The sequence below is a fragment of the Centruroides sculpturatus genome, unplaced genomic scaffold (genome assembly GCF_000671375.1).
Source record: "Centruroides sculpturatus isolate CEXI.00-Female unplaced genomic scaffold, Cexi_2.0 scaffold79, whole genome shotgun sequence".
Classification (NCBI taxonomy): Eukaryota; Metazoa; Arthropoda; class Arachnida; order Scorpiones; family Buthidae; genus Centruroides; species Centruroides sculpturatus.
This window is the reverse complement of record NW_019384415.1, coordinates 674,241-697,038: the sequence shown is the minus strand read 5'-3', so window position 1 is coordinate 697,038 and position 22,798 is coordinate 674,241. Positions and strand designations below refer to the sequence as shown.

The 22,798-nt window shown below is 30.0% G+C and overlaps 1 protein-coding gene across 1 annotated transcript in view; it reads left to right on the top strand.

The window, feature by feature from the left end:
* LOC111619158 (paired box protein Pax-6-like) overlaps positions 1 to 20,478 on the top strand; it is a 33,643-nt gene extending 13,165 nt beyond the window's left edge. Inside the window, exons 3-8 of the mRNA XM_023360836.1 lie at positions 8,405 to 8,639; positions 13,015 to 13,164; positions 16,696 to 16,778; positions 17,115 to 17,305; positions 18,283 to 18,518; positions 19,272 to 20,478. Of these exons, the coding sequence (XP_023216604.1) occupies positions 8,405 to 8,639; positions 13,015 to 13,164; positions 16,696 to 16,778; positions 17,115 to 17,305; positions 18,283 to 18,518; positions 19,272 to 19,366 (990 nt within the window). The 3' untranslated portion in view covers positions 19,367 to 20,478. The remainder of the gene's footprint in view (positions 1 to 8,404; positions 8,640 to 13,014; positions 13,165 to 16,695; positions 16,779 to 17,114; positions 17,306 to 18,282; positions 18,519 to 19,271) is intronic.
* Positions 20,479 to 22,798: the final 2,320 nt, after the last annotated feature.

The window sequence follows — 22,798 nt, the reverse complement described above, 5'->3', positions numbered from 1 at the left end:
TCAGAAATTTGCTCCACTTTTTTTCCCTATTCTCTACATTTCCAATGAAAGAAATGCTTAGGGAAACAATGTCCGCGAATGGTTATAAAAGAATCACGTGATATTTTCTAATTATTGATGCAAGAAGAAGAAGAAGAAGAAGAAGATGAAGATGAAAAAAGTAAATTCCAATAGTGCTAAAGCATCTGGCTTTCGCGACCAAATACTGAGGACAAAGTACAAGGAAATTAAACCACCGTTTTCCACAACTCTCCTGCCTAACTCTTTTAATTAAATAATTAATTAGGTTTTTATGTCTATACTCATCGTCGTTCGTTAATTAGGCCAGGGGCGCCAATGCGTACCAGGACTTACTATCCGATAAGCCGAAGTTATCGAGACGGAAATGAGAGACTGTCAGGATGATTCTTAATGTGCATCTCTCGCTACCTTCTTCTTCTTCTTCCTCTTCTTCTTCTTTTTTTCACCCCTCCCCTTCATTTTTTCCCCTCGCTTCTAACTCTCCTGTTTCTATTTTCTCTTTTGCTGACTGCAACATCTGGAAAATAGAAGATTCCTTAATTGTATCTTAAAATATATAAGGGCATTTTTTTTCTGTGTTAAGAAAGAACGGGTATCCTTTTATATACAGGGAATACTAAATTAAATTTAGTTGATATTTCACCCCATCTATCTATATGTTATACCAATTACATTCGCCTTCAATTGAGGAACGGTCTTCTATCCCTATAAACACATCCTCGGGAGACTCATATAATCCGATAGTTGAACACGCGGTGGTAGTAAAATATATAAGCTTGTTAGTAGGTGACAATTACATTTTGGCAATTGGCGCTGCAACATGGGGTAAGCCTCAAATTGGCTTAGGGTAACTCCTGTGGGAGGAAAGTCGCCTATACGTAATGTCTACCAGATTTTGCCTGGAGAATCGTTTAGTAAAACTACCCGTGAACAATTATTTGTCTTCGAAAATATAACAGGAAAATTCCTGTTTTCTACAAAGTATTATTGTTTAATAAAATTATAATTTATTATAATTAAAATCTTGCGGAGTTTCGAGACAAGATTCTTCTTACTATTCAATTCAGTTCGGTGGTAAACAAATGAGGCATGAAACTTTAGAATTCTTTAGAATTAATTATAGATTTTAATTAAACATGCCATTATCAAAATGCCACCAAAGACCAATTTATCTTTATATTTATATTAACCAATTTTATAAATTTCTTTATTGTAGAAAGAATAATTTAATTCTGTTAAAATTATATAAATTATTTTCGAATTTTTAAAGGATTTTTTTTTGTTTGTTAAATTTACGCTTTCTTTGCGTAGAAATTAAGCATTCTCAATGCTTAATTTCTAGAAACCTTAAAAACCTTAGAAAACCTTAAAAATTCGAAAGTTTTAAAAGGTTTTTAAGATTAAATTAGCGCTTTAAGTTCGCTTCGTTTCCATAGGAATCAAGCATTCTCAACGGAAGAAAAAAAACCTTAAAAATTCGAAATTTTTTAAGGTTTTTAGGATAAATTATTTTTAAGTTATAAAACAATGAAAAAATAGAAAAATAAGAGTATAAAAATACCAATGTTTGGAAACTTGATAGAGAAAGTAAGTCTTTTACTATAGCTTGGAGTATTTTGGCTTTGCTATAACCTAAAGCCATTTCTTTTTCTTCTTCTACTTCTTCTTTTATTTTTTTATTTAGTCCCGTTCTGATGTTTTTTTTTTCTTTAGATAAGACTGTTCTTTCTTAATGTCTAAGAACTAATAAAGATAAATGCCCAAAGCAATACGAGGCAAATAGTTAAAATCTCAAGATTAAGTCTCTCTCTAAGTGGGCTTACTATTTATATATAACAAAATTATTTTTTACTGGATTTATAAAATTACAATATTGTATTTTAATACATATTTTTGTAATGGTTCAATACATACACTTTAAAATAAGGTTTTCGACAATATTTGTTTAAATCTAGAAAAATTGGTTAGAAGGAAAGAATTTTTAAGGAGAATAGAGCTTGGAATATTTAATTCAATTAAATCTTTTTCGTTATTAATTAAAATCCTGAAGAAATTTAACAGTACGGAGCTTAATTTTATTTAGAATTTAAAAGTATTCCTGTGATAAATCGAGTAAAATAATTATTTTTCTAGTAGAATTCTAGTTTCAGTGAAAATTCTACTTACATTTACAGCTCTTAAATGTATATTTTCTTAAAATATTAATGAATTTAAGACTTAATATCAATTAATTATTATATAATAAAGCTATTTTAATGTATTTCAAGAATAAGTATTTATAAATTTAATAAAATGTCACCAAAAACGTTCGGTTAATTCACACAAGTATAGCGTAGTTAATTTTCTCATTCTACTTCATACTACGATTCATTTTTTTCCTAATTAATTTTCTTAAATTAAAAAGAATAATTATAATCAAAAAATAAATTGCTATAATAAATCTATAATTCTTAAATAATTTAATATAGACTTAAAAATATTTTTTATATTAGGAGATACATGATTGGTTAACGTTTCTCGCCATAAGCTTATAATCCAATTATATTATCGATTCATGTACTGTACTGTACTGTACAGTACATTATATTCATAGCCTTTCATTGAATTCATTTACAGATATTGTGAGTGATATATTTCTTTTAAATCTGTAATATTTTTAACTTTAATCTTACAAAAAATAAAATTAAAACTTTATTTTTATTTATTTATTTTTTAAAGAAATAAAAATCAATGTTAAAATACTATACTGTACGTTAGAATGATGAATTTTCCTTTAAATTATCGGAAAATTCGCTAATTCTGCGGATATTTAAAAGCTAAATATTATAAAATTTAAAACTATTTATAATTTTATTATATTTTAAAAATATTTTTTGTTTTAATATTTGGAAATTAAACGATTATCTTTTAATTAAATCTATAAAATCTTCAGATTTACACTCGGAGAGCGCTTAAAAATATAGATTTATTTTAATTATTCAAGTATTAAGTTTTATTTTGCACATTGTATAAAGTCAAACCTCTGTATAACGTCCCTCTAAATAGTGCTATGTAAAGCGCCAATAAATGTTTGATTTTGCATTATAAGCGAATGTAAATCACGTCTTTTCAACTTATATTTGCGCCGCCATTTGTTCTTCCCTAAAACAGGTATTAAACCGCGTGTCGCGAAACTGAATTACTTCAAACAACAAGAATTATGCATAATAATGGGAAAAAATCAGTTTACAAGTAGACCTATTCGGTGACTCTTTACGAGAGTGTCGCTATTTAGAAGGGCGTTAAATCGAGGTTACGCTGTCTCTATTATTGTTTGATGTATTTCAGTTTAGTCCCGCACTCGAATTATGGAAAGGAAATGGAAGTACGGCCACAACTGTATTTTATAAGTTATTTTAGAACTTTTTAAACATTTTATTCTAAGCAAAATAAATTAAATTTAAAGTAACAATTTAATTAAATATATTTAAACTTAATCTAAAGAAATTAAAAGTTGCGTGAAAGTCGCAAATCGAAACGATTTATTAAAATAAAATTTAAAAAAATGAATTCAAATTATTAAATTTATAAATTATTTTTTAATATTTTAGTTTTAAAAATTTATATTTAATTTTCTCTCAAGAAAAATCCAATCGAGAAGGATTTTATTTTTATTAATTAATTTTTACCCCCGATACTTTTATTAAACTGCTATTTTAAAATTAATTTTATATTATTTACTACTATAATTAATTTTAATTATAATAATTTTAAACGGGGTTATAAGGGCCATTTTATAAGGGGCTGTTATAAGGGGCCATTTTAACTCTTAAAAGCTTAATAACAATTAATCTTAATTAAGTAAAGTGAACATTGTTACGTTAACTGTATGCAGTTTCTCCACTTCTCGGTGCCTTATTTATAATTATAAATAGTAAAAATTAATAAATTAATGTTTAAAATAACTTATAACGGTATAAAAATGAATTTATCGCTTATAATTATCGATAAATTAACATTAAAATAGCAATATTTAGTCGTACAAGTTACTATATCTGGTAGTGCGTAAGGGAAGAAAATATACTTCAACATTACGGAATTTTGCATACTATAATGATCGTAACCATGTAGTAAATAGGGAAAGAATATAAGCTTAATTCTTTCCTACTAAAGTTTGATATGGGGGCAATCTTTTTATCATAAAAGAAGTTTCCTGGAATGCCTCCAATTTAACTACACGTCGTTACTATGCGTAACGTTCTAAGCATTCTAGCGAAAAAGACCCCGTTATGCAGGATCAGTTTAAGTCGTGTGGAGGAAAGTGAACCAGAGTTTTAGCAATACTAACGACGTCCATGGTAATTCTTTCGCCGTGCATTGCAATTTTACGGTACAACAAATGTCGACATGCCTTCTTACATAAACCGGGTGAACCGCTGGGAGTTTGCATAGGGTAGAGTCTCGACCAACCTCTCTCACTGCCTGCAGGAATTGTCGAGTAAAGATACAGTACGTAACAAGCAGCGCGGAAGAAACGTGAACGTGGAATGTTACGTAAACGACTTTGTAGAGTAGAGAGAGTTTGTGTAAACAGAAAGAATAGCTTAGCCCCTGGGCCAAGAAATCTTGCAATAACAGCCAACAAACACACAACTTTTACTTGCATTAAAGAACATTTCTTGCATAACAGTTTAAAGAACTCGCTTCTATAGTAACTGTACAGTACAGTACAACCTCGTTTTATCGTTTCATTATTACGCATCGATCGCATTCACTCGGTGAAGAGCTCTCTATTATTCGATTGATAATTCAAAAAGATATAGAAATAGTTTGAATTTTTCCTTTTCTTAAGTCGAAAAAACATAGTTTATTTTCTTATAATTTTATAACAGACTTTACTTATAATCTATACATATAGGCATAACGTCATGTAGTAACCATTCGATATAGCGAACTATTATGTTGGCCTTGCCTGTTTTTTATGTATATAGTAAACGGTTTAGCTCAGTCCGTTGAGAGTTCACCATATCGAGAGTCCATTGTATATTTTAGTGAAATTTTAGGGGGAAAAAATGCTTAGTTGATTGATCTACTTTGCTATGGGTCTGTGATAAAAGTAATGTATTAAGTAGCTACTTTACTCTGCCATTAATTAATTAAAGTCGAATTTTCTGTACTCTACTTATTGATAAGTAGAATAACTTTAGAAGATAGAAAAATAGAATAAAATTAAATAAATTGTAGATTATTTGAAAATTGAATTGAGAATGAGGATGGTTTGAAGTGAATATCTTTACAATTGACTATTTTCCTATTTTTAAATTAATCATTAATAATATAAATAATCTGAAATTATTCATTAAAAGGTATTTTAATGTTTATTTAAAGTTTTTCATGTTTTGTTTTTGAAAAATCATTGCTTACTCACTCTTTACTTCGCACTTCTTATCAATTCCAATCGCAGCACTATTAATTCATAACGTACTGTACAAACACTTTAAAATCAATTTTAAATATACATAAATACCGAATTGATTATAAATATTCTGTTTTTAAAACATTTAAATCTTAATTTTTATTTTAAAAAAATGTGAGCTAAGAATTGTTCAGAACTTTGCGAAGCGAAAGTACGCATTATACGCTATTATCTAGAGTGAGTCTGAAGATCGGTGGATGACGACTGATAATAAATTGTAAAAATTAGAATTAAAACTATAGAATAATTGGAAAATTAATGGTTTATATAAAACTATAGAATTTATATAAATAAGTAAAGAAATAATAGAAAATATGAGGCAAGTAGTTTCTGGAATTTCGAGTTTATGACAGAGTGAAGTCAATGTTTTTGTTTTTTCATTCTTTGAAAGAGAGATAAATATAATACGAGCATAAAGTCTAATGGAAGTTTTTTTTTGGTTCCTTTCATACACTCCAAAACAAATAAGAATTTTTTAAAATTGTGTTTTCGCTGATCCAATTGGTTTGAGATGCAACGAGGTAGATGATAATGCCACAGCATTGGCTCAAATTAAATGATATGACATCTTTATTCATGTATTAGCTAGGATCTTACAGTTTTAGTTCACGTATGGAGTGTCTATTCTGTAAATTTTACTATTCGTTTTCTGTTACCCCCTTTAGTCTCGATACCCTGTTTTTGATAGGTCGAAGGAAACAATTTGCAAAAAATCGAATATTTTCAAAATTATAAATATATTTATATCCTTTTCAATCAATTAACTCATCTATGTCTCATGTTCACCAATTTTCTGTAGGCCTTATTTTTGGCTTATAGAAAATTGATAAATATGAACTTATAATATCAAAATAAGCTCTGAAAATTGATGAATATCGACACAAAGTATCAAAATAAGCTATAAGATTTGGTGACTATGGGCTTTGAAATATCAAAATAAGCTGTAAAGGTGGCGAATGTGGACTCTAAAATATCAAAACAAACTTAAAAATTGAATATTTTACTCGAAGAAACTATTTAAAAATTATTTAAAATCCTTATAAAAATCAAAATAAAATATATTCTAGGATCTATTTAAATTCGCAAATAAATCTAAGCATTTTAAAAAATGTCTCAAAGCTCAATTCTGAAGAAATGGGCTCGGATGACGAAGAAGAAGAAAGAAAGAAAAAAATAAGAAGTAAAGATACATTTACTGCGTGCTGCAAAACTCTAAATCTGAATCACTCAGTAGCTAACTGACTAAACTACAAAACCTAAGTGAAGTGAAGTAAGACGATATGATAAATGTTTCATAGAAATATTTGATAGTATACTTCTAAACAAGAAAGTCTTCTCTCTTTCTTTCCCTGCTGTAGTCTCTCTCTCTCCCTCTTTTTTTGCCTTTCCTTTGCCGACAACAAGAATTTGATTGATGTTCCTAGATTTTAATGCCCTTCCCCGTTGGAGAAAAGACGAGAGTCAAGATGTTCCCTGTACAATAAATCTCTCGGTCGTGGAATAAAATATTAGATGGATTGTGAATGGTAGGTAACGAAAAATTGCTTCTTTTCAAGCTTTTCTTTTTTATATTATTATTATTATTTAAAACGAAAGAAGAAGTAGGTTTATGTTAAATTTCATTATAAAGACGAGGATTTATGTAGTAAAAATCTTTGTAAATGATGTTAAAATATGGGAAAAGATGGAGCCTTTAATGATAATTAAATTAAGTAAACCTTTGGAATTTTTTATCCTTTGGAGTTTAAATCTAGCAATGGAATTTGGAATTTCTATTGAGAATGCTAGATTTATACGTGAAAAAAGCCAAGTTAAAGCGTAAATTTAACATTAAAATTTTTAGATTTTTAAAATGATTTTTATGTTAAATTTAAGCATTAACTTGGCTTTCTTAGCGTAGAATTCGAGCATTATCCATGAGAAGTCCTTTAAAATTTTCAGATTTTTTAAAGGATTTTTAAGGACTTTCTCATTGAAAATACTTTATTTCTACGAGAAGAAAGCCAAGCTGATGCTTAAATTTAACGTAAAAATCCTTTAAAAAGTCTTTAAAATAATAAATAAATTTAATTAAACCCGAGAAGACCTTAAAATAAATTAGAATTTTGATAAATATTTTGAAAAAATAATAATAATTCTAAGTCGATCTTTATAAGAGCGAAAGTTATCTTTTCTTCAAGATTGGCAGATTAAAGAGGGTTTTTATTTAAGGTTCGTTAAACGGGGTGATCAATAAGTTAGGCTAACCAATTTTGTAGATAAATTCTAGTGTTATTACTGTGATAAGTGGTATTATCTTCCGACATCTTACACAACGTATAGGTTTGCCATGGCGTGATTAGGACTACAGTGCATGAAAACAAGCCATTGTAAAACTTATTCTCATTAAATTGCTATTTAGTTTAGTTCAATGAGTCAGTTTCATGGCTTCTTTGTTAGTTTATAGACTAGCGTTAAATAAGTTTCATTCAGAAATCTTTTTTAAAAAATGTATGTTCAACATATTGTAGAATGAAACGGTGTGTAAAATTTGTATTAAAGATGCTGAATTTTTTAAAATTGAATCGTTTTTCTTAATTTTATAAGATGATTTATTAGACTATACAATATTTTGCTTATTATTATCCTTGTTAAACCTCTAAAAAGGTGTTTTAGGGCCGTAAAATACCCTTTTAGAGGGCATTTTAAGAGCCTTAGGAAACCTTAAAACGCATTTAGAGGACCTTAATAAGAATAATAAGCAGCAAAATATCATGTAAAGTCATTAAGGATCTAAATATTAGGGCTTTAAAAAGGTATCTAAGATGTCATTTTAGAGGTGTTGAGGCCCTAAAACGTGCTAGCTTTTCTAGCTTCTAAAACGAAAATAAGAATAAAAAATCGCTTTTTAATTGTAATTGTTTAACGTATTTGTCTTAAATTTTCCAGGTTTCGTCCATTAATAGGGTCTTACGAAATTTGGCAGCACAAAAAGAACAACAAGTTCAAGTTCAAGCACCAGACGCTGTTTACGATAAATTACGGATGCTCAATGGACAAGGATGGCCACGACATAATCCATGGTATCCTGGAGGTGCTACGTTTGGTGGAATAACCCCGGGTTATGTTCCACCAGTCAGTAGTACAGCTCTACAAACGGAACATCAAACGTTACCAAAGAAAGGTAAAGTTTATTAAGGGAAATGGTAACATTTTTCTTACTTGAAATTTATGGGATTATCATTTTGTAAATATTAGATTTATGCAGACTTTATAGAGTATTTTTATCTGGTCAGAGAATTTTCCAATTTTTTTTTCCTCTATATAACAGCAACTCTTACGTCACGAATCAAATTTCAGGCACGAAATTTATCCATCACCAGTGGACCGTAAATCGAATTTTCGCCTCTAAAGTAGCCTATTTCACAAAAATCGATTTTCAAGGTGCCGTGATTGGTTATACAGATCAGTAACATAACACGAGTTTAAGTTATTCATGCTGTTACGATAGCGTTGTGTCGTCCAAACAAATTGCAATCGTGCATTTAATTACGCGCAACCTTCCCCCCCTTAGAACGTACAGACGTTGATTGATGATAAATCGTAATAGCATTTATAAGGAAATTTTATTAAATAACTTACGTAACATGTCTTTGAATTACGTTACGGTGTTTCTAGTAATAGTATAAATAATAATACAAAACTTCTGAAAGGTAGAGTAACTCGATCAGTCTCATAATTTAACTTTTCGTACTGCTAGTCATTACGGGGGACGTAATAAATCAGGAAGAGAGTTATATATCAAAAATTCTTTTCACAGATAACACTCATCAGCGTCACATCTGTAACTTTTACCACTTTTCTTTCTGGTGTCTTCGATGCACGGTTTGTTAAAGGAACGTTCAATTCTACACGCTGCAACACGTCCATTCACAATGCTTTGCTCCCTGGCGCGAAAGGTCTGGATAAGATATAGGGGTATTGCAGAAACGATACACACACACACACACACACGAATTCCCCTTTACCAACCCCTTTAAGAGAAAAGATAAAAGACAAGCCAGCCAGCTAGTGCAATCTAAGATAAAAGACAAGGAGATTGGTGGTCGAGCATTGCGGTTTTGCGGGCAACAGGAGATGCCCCACTATCATTAGACGTCATCATGTACCAAACAGGAGCAAGTTATCTGAAGTCTGATGGCGAGGACAACAGGTCCAATGGGCCGGACATTGGCTGCTTCTGATTATGATACCTGGAATAGCGACTATCGGTAACTCGCGCTTGGTTAGGCCACACGAGATAAGGGAATGGACAGTCGGACGTCTTTTATATAGACACCTTTCTGTCTGCTGCACTAACCAATCCGCTGATTAACCCAAACTCTATTAACTGGAGCGCAACAGAGCAAAATTCCAGAACGTAATTGCGCAGAACCCATTTTTTTTTAACGACATTTTCTCGAAATGGCCTAAAATTAATTAAGTTTTTTTGATGACGTATTCGAAGTTTCGACCGTTTAACGCGTGATAATGAATCGGGAAAGGAAATTTTTCCTATTTTTTTTACGCTGATTTATATTATTGGAAGAAGCCGAGCATGTCGGATTTTTAGTACAAGTTTTTACTTCCAAAAGCATCTTATCTTTCGGGATTTTCCTCTTTTCTTTTTAATCAGGTGAATAAAAATAGATAAAGAAAATATTTTAAAAGTTTGTACAAAGTTTCTCATCTCTTAGGTTCTATAAAAGGAGCATATAAAACCCGGCCATCTAATGCTAGAGAAAGCTTGAATCGGTCATAAAAAAAAGGGAAGGAACCCATTCTAAAGCAATGCTCCTCTCTGAAAGTAACAGAAGCCAGGAAATTTAAGCTATCTTTCCTTTTAGCACGGCCACGTCTAAGGCTAGGCTAGCTTTATCACTGTGCTAGAACAGCCACGGGGAGGGGTGGAGACACGGTAACCATAGCAACCAACCGGGGTCCTATCTCGTTTCGGGCCGAACGAGTAAAACGAAGTGACGGGCGGGTCCTAACGCGGTCGCCGCCCACTCAGGCGGAAATCGACGATAACGCTTTTCCCGTTTCCATGACAACGTCGAGGCCCGGGATAAGGGGGGAAGAACGTCCCATCTAAGCTTTCTCTACCCACCCCGTTTGTATAAAATCGTGGGCTAGCTGCTGGCTTTCAGAAAACTACCGAACTTTTAGGCATGCGTTGCAGGCATTTTCGGAAGTGGCGAGGATATCGTCTATCTCTCTCTCTCTCTCGCTCGCTCGCTCGCTCTTTCTCTCCCCCTCCTGCGAATTGAAGAGAAGCCATTATAGTGAAGGCTGTCTACTCCCGTTGAAACGGGCCTGGCTTATATCTTAGTTGGTCCATTTTACCGATACACGTTGGCTCCCTTAAAGCACCAATTTAGGGGATGGGACTAGAAGTTTTAGAAACTTGGTTTTTCCATCATTCTTGCTGATGGATTCTCTCTCGCTCTAAATAGATCAAGGCCTGCAACTTACTATCGCCTCTTCAACAAAATGCATTAGTTTCAGACTTTCAGGCATTTCGAAAACTTTTAACTTTATTCAAGCGTTAAAAAAGTTTCCGGAATACACTTCAATTTTTTGAATTTGAAATTTTTCCCATTTCCTTCTTTCCTAAATTATAATTTCCTTTAATTTTTTTTTCCTTTGTATTTTAGAAGGGGGAAAATATTTTGTATAATTGACATTTATACACATTTTAATTTAATTTTTAGAAAATTGTGTTTTAAATTAAAAATTTTTTAAAACTGAACAATTTTAAACACTTTTAAACACGCTTTAATTTCATTACAATTAACATATTTCTTTGACTGTAAAGTGTTTATTTTTGGATCATTTATACACAATTCTTTAATTGTTAATAAATTTATAAACTTTTTTACAATATTATAAACAATTCAAACTGAATTAGAATCTGTGAAGGTAATTTATAATTAATTTAAAGACTGATTGGCAAATTTTATTATAAATTTTAACGATTTTTCTTTAGTTTAACAACATTTCATTATATTAAACAGAGTAAAATTGCGAGTAAGCAGGTTTATTACGCTGTTTTTTTTTTTACATTATTTGATTTTATATTATAATTTTAACAATATTTTTATTAAAAAAATAGATCTAAATCAAACAGGAAAAAAATTACTTGGATATTCCAAGCGAATTTTATATTTATAAAGAGAGAAAGAGAGAGAGAAATAAAAATGATATTCAATTTCTATATTTTGAAGAACTAAAAATCTGAATCACAAAAATGGCATACCGGCTGACAAACAAATCAGAGAAAACAAAAAAAGGGGGAAAAGGAAAAAAAAAGAGAATATTCTTCTGTCGTTTTGAAGAAATCCCTTCAATCATGCATATATTGAAGTCGTACGTCGATTTCTACCAGTTTTTCTGCAATAACACTCTCAATCGATTGCTGGGGCACATTGCAAGTTAGTATCAAAAGTAGTTATTGGATTTCGAATCGAAAAAATTTTATTTTCCTCCCCCTTGCACTCCTCTCTTCCAATCTTTCTTGTACTATAGAAGGCCATCGACCAAGGAAATTTTATTTTAATATGATCCGTCCGCGACTGAAGATTTTCTCCCTGTGTTCAGGTTGCAATTGAAACTACGATGCAATGCTTGGTCGAGCAAGTGATGAGAGAGACGTTCTATTCTCATATCTTTCTACTTTATGCAGAAGAAGCAATAAAATAAGAATGAATGTCATCGATCAGGATACTTCTTGTTGCCAGAAACTGCTATTAACAATTGACGGTGTTAATATATAACCCGTTTTTGGACATTGTTTTAACCTTATTGAATTTAATTGTGTAATTAATTTTTCCTTTAAAATTAAGGTTTATAACACTAAAAACTTGGCTCTAGTCTTTAGTCATGTGTATTCTTTATAGAGTTTGAATTAGGTCGTGTGAATATACAGCTGTGTTTTAAGAAAGAAACAAGTGTTACAATGATAAATATTCACCTATTTCAATAGACAATGGGGTAGATGTTTAATTGTGTTAAGTTTCTGTTAAAATTAAGGTTTATATAACACTAAAAACTTGGCTTTAGTCTTTAGTCATGTGTCTTCTGTATAGGGTTTAAAGTAGGTTGTGTAAGTAAATATAGTGTTTAATACGAAAAAACAACTGTTATACTGACTAATATTTATCTATTTTAGAAGATATTTAATTGTGTAATTAATTTTTAAAATGGTTTCTATTAAATTTAAGGTTTATAACACTAAAAAACTTTACTCTAATCTTAAGTCACGTGTATTCTTTACGGGAGTTTAGGTTATGTAAGTGAATATAGTTGTGTTTNAATATTTATCTATTTTAGAAGATATTTAATTGTGTAATTAATTTTTAAAATGGTTTCTATTAAATTTAAGGTTTATAACACTAAAAAACTTTACTCTAATCTTAAGTCACGTGTATTCTTTACGGGAGTTTAGGTTATGTAAGTGAATATAGTTGTGTTTTATAGACGGAACAAGTGTTATACTGACCAATATTTATTTATTTTAGTAGACAGTGGGGTAGATACTGACGTATCTACTCCGAGTGATCAAAGTGCCAACGGTGAAGACGATACCAATGCTCGAATACGCTTGAAAAGAAAATTGCAAAGAAATCGAACTTCCTTTACGCCCGAACAAATAGAAGCCTTAGAAAAAGGTACTTAAATCATTTAAAAATTATCATTTTCCTTATAAATAAATCACAATTAAATGGAAGATATTTTAGTTTTCCTGCCTAATTTAATTGTATTTTCTTACAATTTATTTATATTAGTATTAGTTTTTTTTTTCTAATTTAGCTTGTTTTAGATGCTACATCATCGAGAATATGTAAAAATACATATACGATAGAACCTGTTTAAAACGGAAACCCGTCAAAACCGGTACTGCGCGATTCCGGTTTACACAGGTTTCATATGGGCTAAAGAATGTAGCCTTATAAATATTCTTATAATCATTAAAGGAGGAGCCTGTATAATTTTAATTAATATACAATGAAACCTGCTTAAAATGGAATGGCACGGCACCGAATATTTCTTTCCGGTTTAGCAGGTTTTTCTTTTTTCCTAGCATAGAAAATCGCTCGGTTCTGAAGAAATTTTCCCGTTTAGGCAGGTTTCCGTTTTATCCAGGTTCCACTTTAGACAAGTTTTAGTGTAATTAAGTAACAGTTTACGCACTCGATAATTAAATAAACTTTTCAATTTTTATATAAGCTGTAGTATAGAATTTATATCCGTGATAATTTGCTTCCTAATTTTGATTTTTCTACTGACAAAAGTATTATAATCAAGAATTTATCTATAATTTTTTGATTTTTCTATAATTTAAAAACTTATTTATATTATTGAACTGAGTATTATGGAATTCGTTTCTCCTTTACAGTCTCTAGCTCATATATAAATCGCCTTTCACAAGTTAAGACCTTTATAAAATAATATAAAATCACTTCTAGAATATTATAGTTTTCAAGAATAATTATAAATTAAAAAATTAAATAATATTTTTGTTTATATTACTTGTATTTTTTTTAGTTTTCTTGAAAAAAACTAACTTTGTAATCCTTATTTTTCTTGAAGAAATTAATTTTATAATGAGATGCTGCACGCATCTCATTCACTCAGGATTATAGAGTTAGTTTCTTCTTAATTATAATTAAAGTTAAATTCTATTTTTAAAACGATTTGCCATTGGTCAGAGTGATTTAATCTGTCGCCTACGTCAGACAGATGGACAGAACAATCCTGATTTCAGTAATCCATCATTTGAAATAGATCGAAAATTTCATCTTTAAACTTTTTCTTCTTCTTTTTATTTTATTTTTTTATTTAATTTGAAATCAGTGGGGGATCTAGAGCATTGTTGTCTAAAGTTGTTAAGAGAAAAATTATAGAAAATCGATTAAATTCTCGTGAAAACAATGATATTTTATAGAGGGGCACAATTAGAAAATTGGTTGATATTCATCGACATCTGACTAGAGTTAACTTAGTTTCATGCAACTGAATTAATTCAGTTGCATGAAACTAATAACTTTTAGCTTCTAGATTTGTTAAAATTTTAATTTTTAAATAAATTTTCAAATTAAGTATCGTAGAGCATCTTAAACTCGAGATGCTCCTTAAATTCGTAGCAGCATTACTCCTCGAAAGGATGCCCAAGATGAGAATTTTATATCATTTTTCTACTTACTAATTAAAAAATCTATATAAATCTACATGTTAATTATAATTGATTTTAAACGTATTTTAGTCTTTAATTAAATTTTTAAACTGTATTTACTTCTAATCAGCATCTAGTTTTTCTGTTTTAAACAGTGAGGCTTTGCTTGGTATAGAATTTCATATTTACATTTTATTAGAAGTAACGTGTGATGTGGTTCCCATACTAATTTATCAGCCTGTTAAATGCGGACGTAAGAGCTTGTAATAAAGTAATTTAGACAATTTATATATGCTTATACGTTATTTGTTTCGCACAGATCGACAGAACGTCCGTATCCACTCAGACAGTTTAGGTGACATTTAAATAGCTCGCGAACCCCGAGTTGATAGAGGTTGTTGTGAATATTAACGGTAATTTAATAATATTTAACACTTATTTTCAGTTAAAGTTAAAAATATTATAGAAAAGATATATTTCATTAGAATAGTTTAAATTTAAAAAAAATTTCATTAATTAATTAAAAAACAGAAGAACAATTAATTATATCGTTTCAACCATCAGCATCCGATTTTATTTCTTTATTTTATATTTAATTCTTGTGAGAATTATTATATTTACTTTCTCTTTAAAAATTTCTCGAGAAATTCGAGAATTTTTTTTATATTTAATTTCCTAAGCTACGACTTTAAAAATTAAATAAAATATCTATAAATATCGCATCGAGTTGACCTTAAAAAACCTCACTCGAGACATTACAAACCTCATAAATGTATCAATAAATAAATATATAACGCTACTTCTTCAATTATTCATATTTTATATCTAGAAATCTCAAGAAATTCTTAATAAAATATATTTAATTTGCGTATTTTAATATTATTTACTTGGTTTTTATTCATTAGAAAATAGGAAGAGAAGGTAACGTACGTGATAAATGGAGAAAAACGTGTGATAATTCAAAAAAATGCAGCCAATACGAGGGATTTATCTAAAATATATATATATATATATAAGGTTTTAAATTCAATTTTTATCGATAAATAAATATGAAACGTCCTCGACTCTCGGATGTCTCCTGTATTGAGTTTCGATCAGAAAGTCCACCATACAATAACATTCATTTTTGAGTTTCCTTACCGCATTTCTCTATTGAATATCCAAAAAAAATTTCCGAATTTTTCAATACTTATCCCTATAACCTAATATACTAAACATAAAATTGATCTTTCGATCTAACAATTGTATAGGCCCTACACTTCAGACTTTGATTGCAGCCTAAATTTACGGAACCTGTACGAAAATGACAGGCTTACTATGCAATTTAGGCCCAAAAACATGTAAATTTTTATATATTATTTTAGATTAAAGGAGCGTTTATCACTTTTCTGTAGGTTATATTTTAGGCCTGAGGAAGATCATAAGGCCTGTAGAGAAGGAGGGTCAGAAGGCCACTTAAAACACGTGTTTTGGATTCACAGTTATGTGAAAAACATTATATAAATTAGTTTATTTTGATAGATAAGGGGGTAAAAACTATGTTTTATTGATTTTATCCGCATATTTTTATGGTTTTTGAAGTGGGGTGGAACCACATCTGTTACTGTTCTTAACCCCTTCCAGTATAGACTATTTTGAATGTAAATTATTAAAATCTGTTAGTTCTAACGTGTAAATATGATATAATAATATATATAATTATTTTATATTATACATTATTAACACTTGTAATGACGTGATGACGTGTATTTATGACGCAAAATTGCCGTTTGTTCGTTACACACGAACGAAAATACACGAGAAAAAACAAATTTACTTAATAAAAGAAATGTTTATTAAGTGTATTAATAAATACATAATGTGAAATATTACAGAATAAAGAATAAAGTTTCTTAATTTAACACCTGTAAAAATTTCAGGTTTTTTAACTTTTAAATACGTTTTCAGTTGAAGATTTTTACATTTTAAAGGCATTAATTTTAAATGTTTAATATGCTAATGAAGAGAAAAACACTATTATTTTCAGAATTTGAGAGAACACATTATCCAGACGTATTTGCAAGGGAGAGGTTGGCATCTAAAATCGATTTGCCTGAAGCCAGGATACAGGTAAGAAACGAAGTAGGTTCTTTCTTCTTATCTAAGATACAAAATATTTTAGTTAGAAGTTAATTTTTAAATATATTAGATAAATTTAAAAAGTTTATTTCATTCATTTCAACAGTTAAAATTATTATTATTTAGTAATTTAAAGAAGAAATTTTATAAGATGATAAGGTGGAAAGATCATCTCCAGCACCTTTTACAGATTAATTATAGTTATATAAGTTTAATTATAATTAAATTAATATTTTATGGAGGAAATAATGCACAAAAAACGACAAAATATTGTTGTTTTAATAGATTTAGTATGACACGCTTTTGTAGGCCCATCTTTTTTTTCAGGTTTGGTTTTCGAATCGTCGAGCGAAGTGGAGGAGGGAAGAAAAGTTAAGAAATCAAAGAAGAGCTGCGGAACAGGCGGCTGTTTCAGTTACAAGTCCAACACCAGCACGTCTTTCTATTAATTCTGGTTTCCCTAACGCACTATATCCTACTATAGGCCAACCCATGGCCAGTATGGCCGAGACATACAGGTAATTACAATTATACGCCTTGTATTCTAAGAGCTTCATCTTGCTTCTTTTTTTCTTCTTGGGAAGGGTCGTTGATCTTTATTTATTTAAAAATTAATGGCCCAATTAAGGATAAAATCCTATTATTTATTAAGGTATATAATATTTTAATTTAAAATAGTATAGAAGAGCACGTAAACACTCAAAATAGTTTACTTTTCCGCAGAGTCTAATTGGAGGAGGGATAAAATTTCACTTATCCTTACTCACGTTTTAGTGATTTTCGCGCGAAATTTAGATAAATTTCACTCTTTTATCTATTAATTATTTTCATTTAGTCTCAAGGGATTTAATTTTAAAATTAATGGTGATAGATTGTTCCTTTAGATCACGTTTAAAAAACAGACTCATCAAGTGAATCCCTCCAGAGAAGATGCCATGCTGTAATTACAGCTTGCATTTTAATATGTTAGAAGGGGTCAAAGGCCTAATTTTGCTTATCACAGCGAGTAAATTTTTCATTTATCGAGCAGTTATCTTACGAAAATTTAGAGAGAATCCGAACAAACATGGTTGACTTGCTGGCAGACAGACTGCTCCAACACACAAGTTGTGTTCCTTGAATGTAACATGGGGTGAGAACATGTTGAAGGAGAGATGAAATATGATTGGATAGTATAATTACGGTATTAATTAAGCAGTCACCTGGTGGTCCGTGCGTCAAGTTTTACTTACCCCCCCATCTAATTACAGTCATTCCCGAGCCGCTTCTAAATTTCGTAATTATATACTAAGCTTCCGGTTCCGCTATTCTGTTATTAAAACGTCCTTACTCTTTTCTGTATAATTTTCCTCGTCTAATTTTCACTTCATAATTTAACCTAAATTATATAAATAGCGGGTGACTTAGACTTATAGATTATTATTTAAGTAGTCCTCTTACTAGCTAGGATTCTTTAGAATTTCCACGTGTTAAACTCTTAACACTGGTTTTTCAGCTCCCTGCCTACAATGCCCAGTTACAGTATGGCAAACAATATGGCGACAAGCTCGTGTCTTCAGCAGCAGACTTCTTCCTATTCTTGCATGTTACCACCGGGTGGAACAAGAGCATACGATCCTCTATCCCTGGGTAACTATTCTCGCTCAACTTGTCCAACGGCACAACCTCACATGATGCAGTCGGTCAACGGACAGTTCACAACAGTCAACAATGGAAGCGCCGCATCAACTGGTAAGTTTCGTATAGAATTATGCGCTTTTATAGGTAATTTACTGGCATAAAAACCCCTCCCGCTCACCCCACCGTCGATTTACTTGGAGGCATTTTGATTAAAAATGACACCGCGAATCTATGTAATAAAACACTCGATTGCTTCTTAACCCCGTTGGTGATTAGCCTAACGACGGGAATATTTATAGAACGAGTTATTCGTCCAAATTTTCAGTCTGTCACGTCTTCTCTTTCCATTTGCATAATGAAATTAATACACTTGATAACGAGATTTGCGTTTAAGAAACTTTTGTCACATTCGCCATTATAATCGATGTTTAATCAAACTCAAGGATTAATAAATACACGAAAACGAATCATTTCCGGTCTTGTCTACCTCACCCCACCTCCTCTTCAGTTTCTTTAACATTAAAAAAACCAATTAAACTAGGATAGATTTAAAACTCACCCCGCATAAATTTCGCTTGTAATTTAATAAATTAAAGCGAAATTAAGGTAACAAACATTTATATTTTATATTTATACAATTTAATTTTGAAAAAATCTATTTATTGGAGTGTAAAATACATATTTAAAAAAAAAAAAATCTTTCCGACGTTTAAAACATAACTCGCGTCATTTGAATAAATGAAAATAAGTGGGTCTTNCATTACGGCCGGTGCGCGTTATACGTTAAAGCGCCTTAGATTTTTTTTCTGTTTTATTTGATTAATTTTTTATATAAGGGTTATAAAACTATTGAAAACTTTTCAGGCCTTATATCACCTGGTGTTTCCGTGCCAGTTCAAGTACCGGGACAAGCGAACGATCTCAATATGGCGTCGAATTACTGGCCCAGGTTACAGTGACAACTAGTAGCTTAAGCATCTTATTGCCGAGTGACTTCAACGATGACTGATCGGTCACTTTCTCCTGGGATGGGTAGGCGTGTCCAGACTCGACACCCCAAGGTTTATCGCCGGTCTTTCTAAATTTGCTGACTGTCCTCTATTTTGACAGATGAGATTGTCGTCCACATCGCACATAAACTCTTTGGACAAGATAAACTACATCTTCAAATTCTTGTCTAAATGAGCTTTAATCATTTACTTTCAAACAATAATTTAACAATATTTAAATTGGTATATCGTTTCCACAGGTTTTAAATTTCCCATTCATTAAGTCATCATTTCCAGTTCCGGTTCTGATTCTTTGTTTATAAAATAAGAGAGATATTATATATAAATATATATATAAATAAGGAAATTTGATGTTATAATTTAAAATCTATTGTAGAAAAGAATTTTGATATGTCTTGTAAATATGTTGGAAAAAATATCAAATAATTATTCTCATCCTTCACAGAAATATAATTCGAGATGTACAGATTTTCAATGTTGGAAAATACAAAAAAAGTAATAATTATCCTAAAAATTAATTAAAATTTACATATATTATTCATTATTCTTCCTTTAAGAAAGAATAATTAAACATTTTACCTATTCGTTCCTCCTTTTTTTGTAGAGAATATTCAAAAATATTCCATCGAGCCACAACCATTCATTTTAAAGGTGATAAAATAAGGAGGAGGGAATATTTTTCTGTTCTGGCCAATAAATCGAAATGTTAAGTGGTAAAATAAAGTAAGATACGAGAGAAAAAATATAAGAATATTTTTCTGCAAGCTGAAAAAAATTAAAATAAAATAAAATGTATGGAAAATTGTGCATCGCGAAAATTCACATCGGGGTAATATGTCATGGCAGAGTAGAGTCTTTTAAATCTTGTGTGTACATTCCTCATCCTTCAAACTGTGTATTATAAAAGAAATTATCTCAAGCTGAAAAAAATAACTTACTGTATAAAGGCTAAGAGCCATTTTTAACTATTCGTATCTTCATTGATGTGTTAAAAATAAAGGTCCATGATCATTTCTGAATACTTGTCATAAATAAAAAAATAAAAATAATAATTATATAAATATCCGTTTAAAATATTTTACATTTTTTTTTTAACGTCTTGACGAATAAATTTCTAGAATAACATCACAAATCACATTGAGAAGCTATTCCCCACTTGCTACATCTGCATAATTAATTCACTAGTTATGCAGATGAAGGGTATAATTCTATTTATTTCAATAAGTTGCCAGCGAACAAAAGAGTCCTGCAAAGCAGATGTTGCAGTCCTTACAACAGGGGGAATGACTTGATCAACTTGGAAAAATCAGGACGAATATAATTGAAACAAAATGCGGAGAGATTAATACAACAATAAGATTAGATATGGAAAGAGATTTTTCTCTTCTTCTTCTTCTTCTTCTTCCTCCTCCTCTTCTGCTTTTTTTCTAATCTGATCAATGGAAATTTTACATAAAAGAGACATTTATGAACATTTTTTTTTCTTTTCTTTTCATTTATTCACACATTTCATTTTATATATANTAAAAAATTAAATAATATTTTTGTTTATATTACTTGTATTTTTTTTAGTTTTCTTGAAAAAAACTAACTTTGTAATCCTTATTTTTCTTGAAGAAATTAATTTTATAATGAGATGCTGCACGCATCTCATTCACTCAGGATTATAGAGTTAGTTTCTTCTTAATTATAATTAAAGTTAAATTCTATTTTTAAAACGATTTGCCATTGGTCAGAGTGATTTAATCTGTCGCCTACGTCAGACAGATGGACAGAACAATCCTGATTTCAGTAATCCATCATTTGAAATAGATCGAAAATTTCATCTTTAAACTTTTTCTTCTTCTTTTTATTTTATTTTTTTATTTAATTTGAAATCAGTGGGGGATCTAGAGCATTGTTGTCTAAAGTTGTTAAGAGAAAAATTATAGAAAATCGATTAAATTCTCGTGAAAACAATGATATTTTATAGAGGGGCACAATTAGAAAATTGGTTGATATTTATCGACATCTGACTAGAGTTAACTTAGTTTCATGCAACTGAATTAATTCAGTTGCATGAAACTAATAACTTTTAGCTTCTAGATTTGTTAAAATTTTAATTTTTAAATAAATTTTCAAATTAAGTATCGTAGAGCATCTTAAACTCGAGATGCTCCTTAAATTCGTAGCAGCATTACTCCTCGAAAGGATGCCCAAGATGAGAATTTTATATCATTTTTCTACTTACTAATTAAAAAATCTATATAAATCTACATGTTAATTATAATTGATTTTAAACGTATTTTAGTCTTTAATTAAATTTTTAAACTGTATTTACTTCTAATCAGCATCTAGTTTTTCTGTTTTAAACAGTGAGGCTTTGCTTGGTATAGAATTTCATATTTACATTTTATTAGAAGTAACGTGTGATGTGGTTCCCATACTAATTTATCAGCCTGTTAAATGCGGACGTAAGAGCTTGTAATAAAGTAATTTAGACAATTTATATATGCTTATACGTTATTTGTTTCGCACAGATCGACAGAACGTCCGTATCCACTCAGACAGTTTAGGTGACATTTAAATAGCTCGCGAACCCCGAGTTGATAGAGGTTGTTGTGAATATTAACGGTAATTTAATAATATTTAACACTTATTTTCAGTTAAAGTTAAAAATATTATAGAAAAGATATATTTCATTAGAATAGTTTAAATTTAAAAAAAATTTCATTAATTAATTAAAAAACAGAAGAACAATTAATTATATCGTTTCAACCATCAGCATCCGATTTTATTTCTTTATTTTATATTTAATTCTTGTGAGAATTATTATATTTACTTTCTCTTTAAAAATTTCTCGAGAAATTCGAGAATTTTTTTTATATTTAATTTCCTAAGCTACGACTTTAAAAATTAAATAAAATATCTATAAATATCGCATCGAGTTGACCTTAAAAAACCTCACTCGAGACATTACAAACCTCATAAATGTATCAATAAATAAATATATAACGCTACTTCTTCAATTATTCATATTTTATATCTAGAAATCTCAAGAAATTCTTAATAAAATATATTTAATTTGCGTATTTTAATATTATTTACTTGGTTTTTATTCATTAGAAAATAGGAAGAGAAGGTAACGTACGTGATAAATGGAGAAAAACGTGTGATAATTCAAAAAAATGCAGCCAATACGAGGGATTTATCTAAAATATATATATATATATATAAGGTTTTAAATTCAATTTTTATCGATAAATAAATATGAAACGTCCTCGACTCTCGGATGTCTCCTGTATTGAGTTTCGATCAGAAAGTCCACCATACAATAACATTCATTTTTGAGTTTCCTTACCGCATTTCTCTATTGAATATCCAAAAAAAATTTCCGAATTT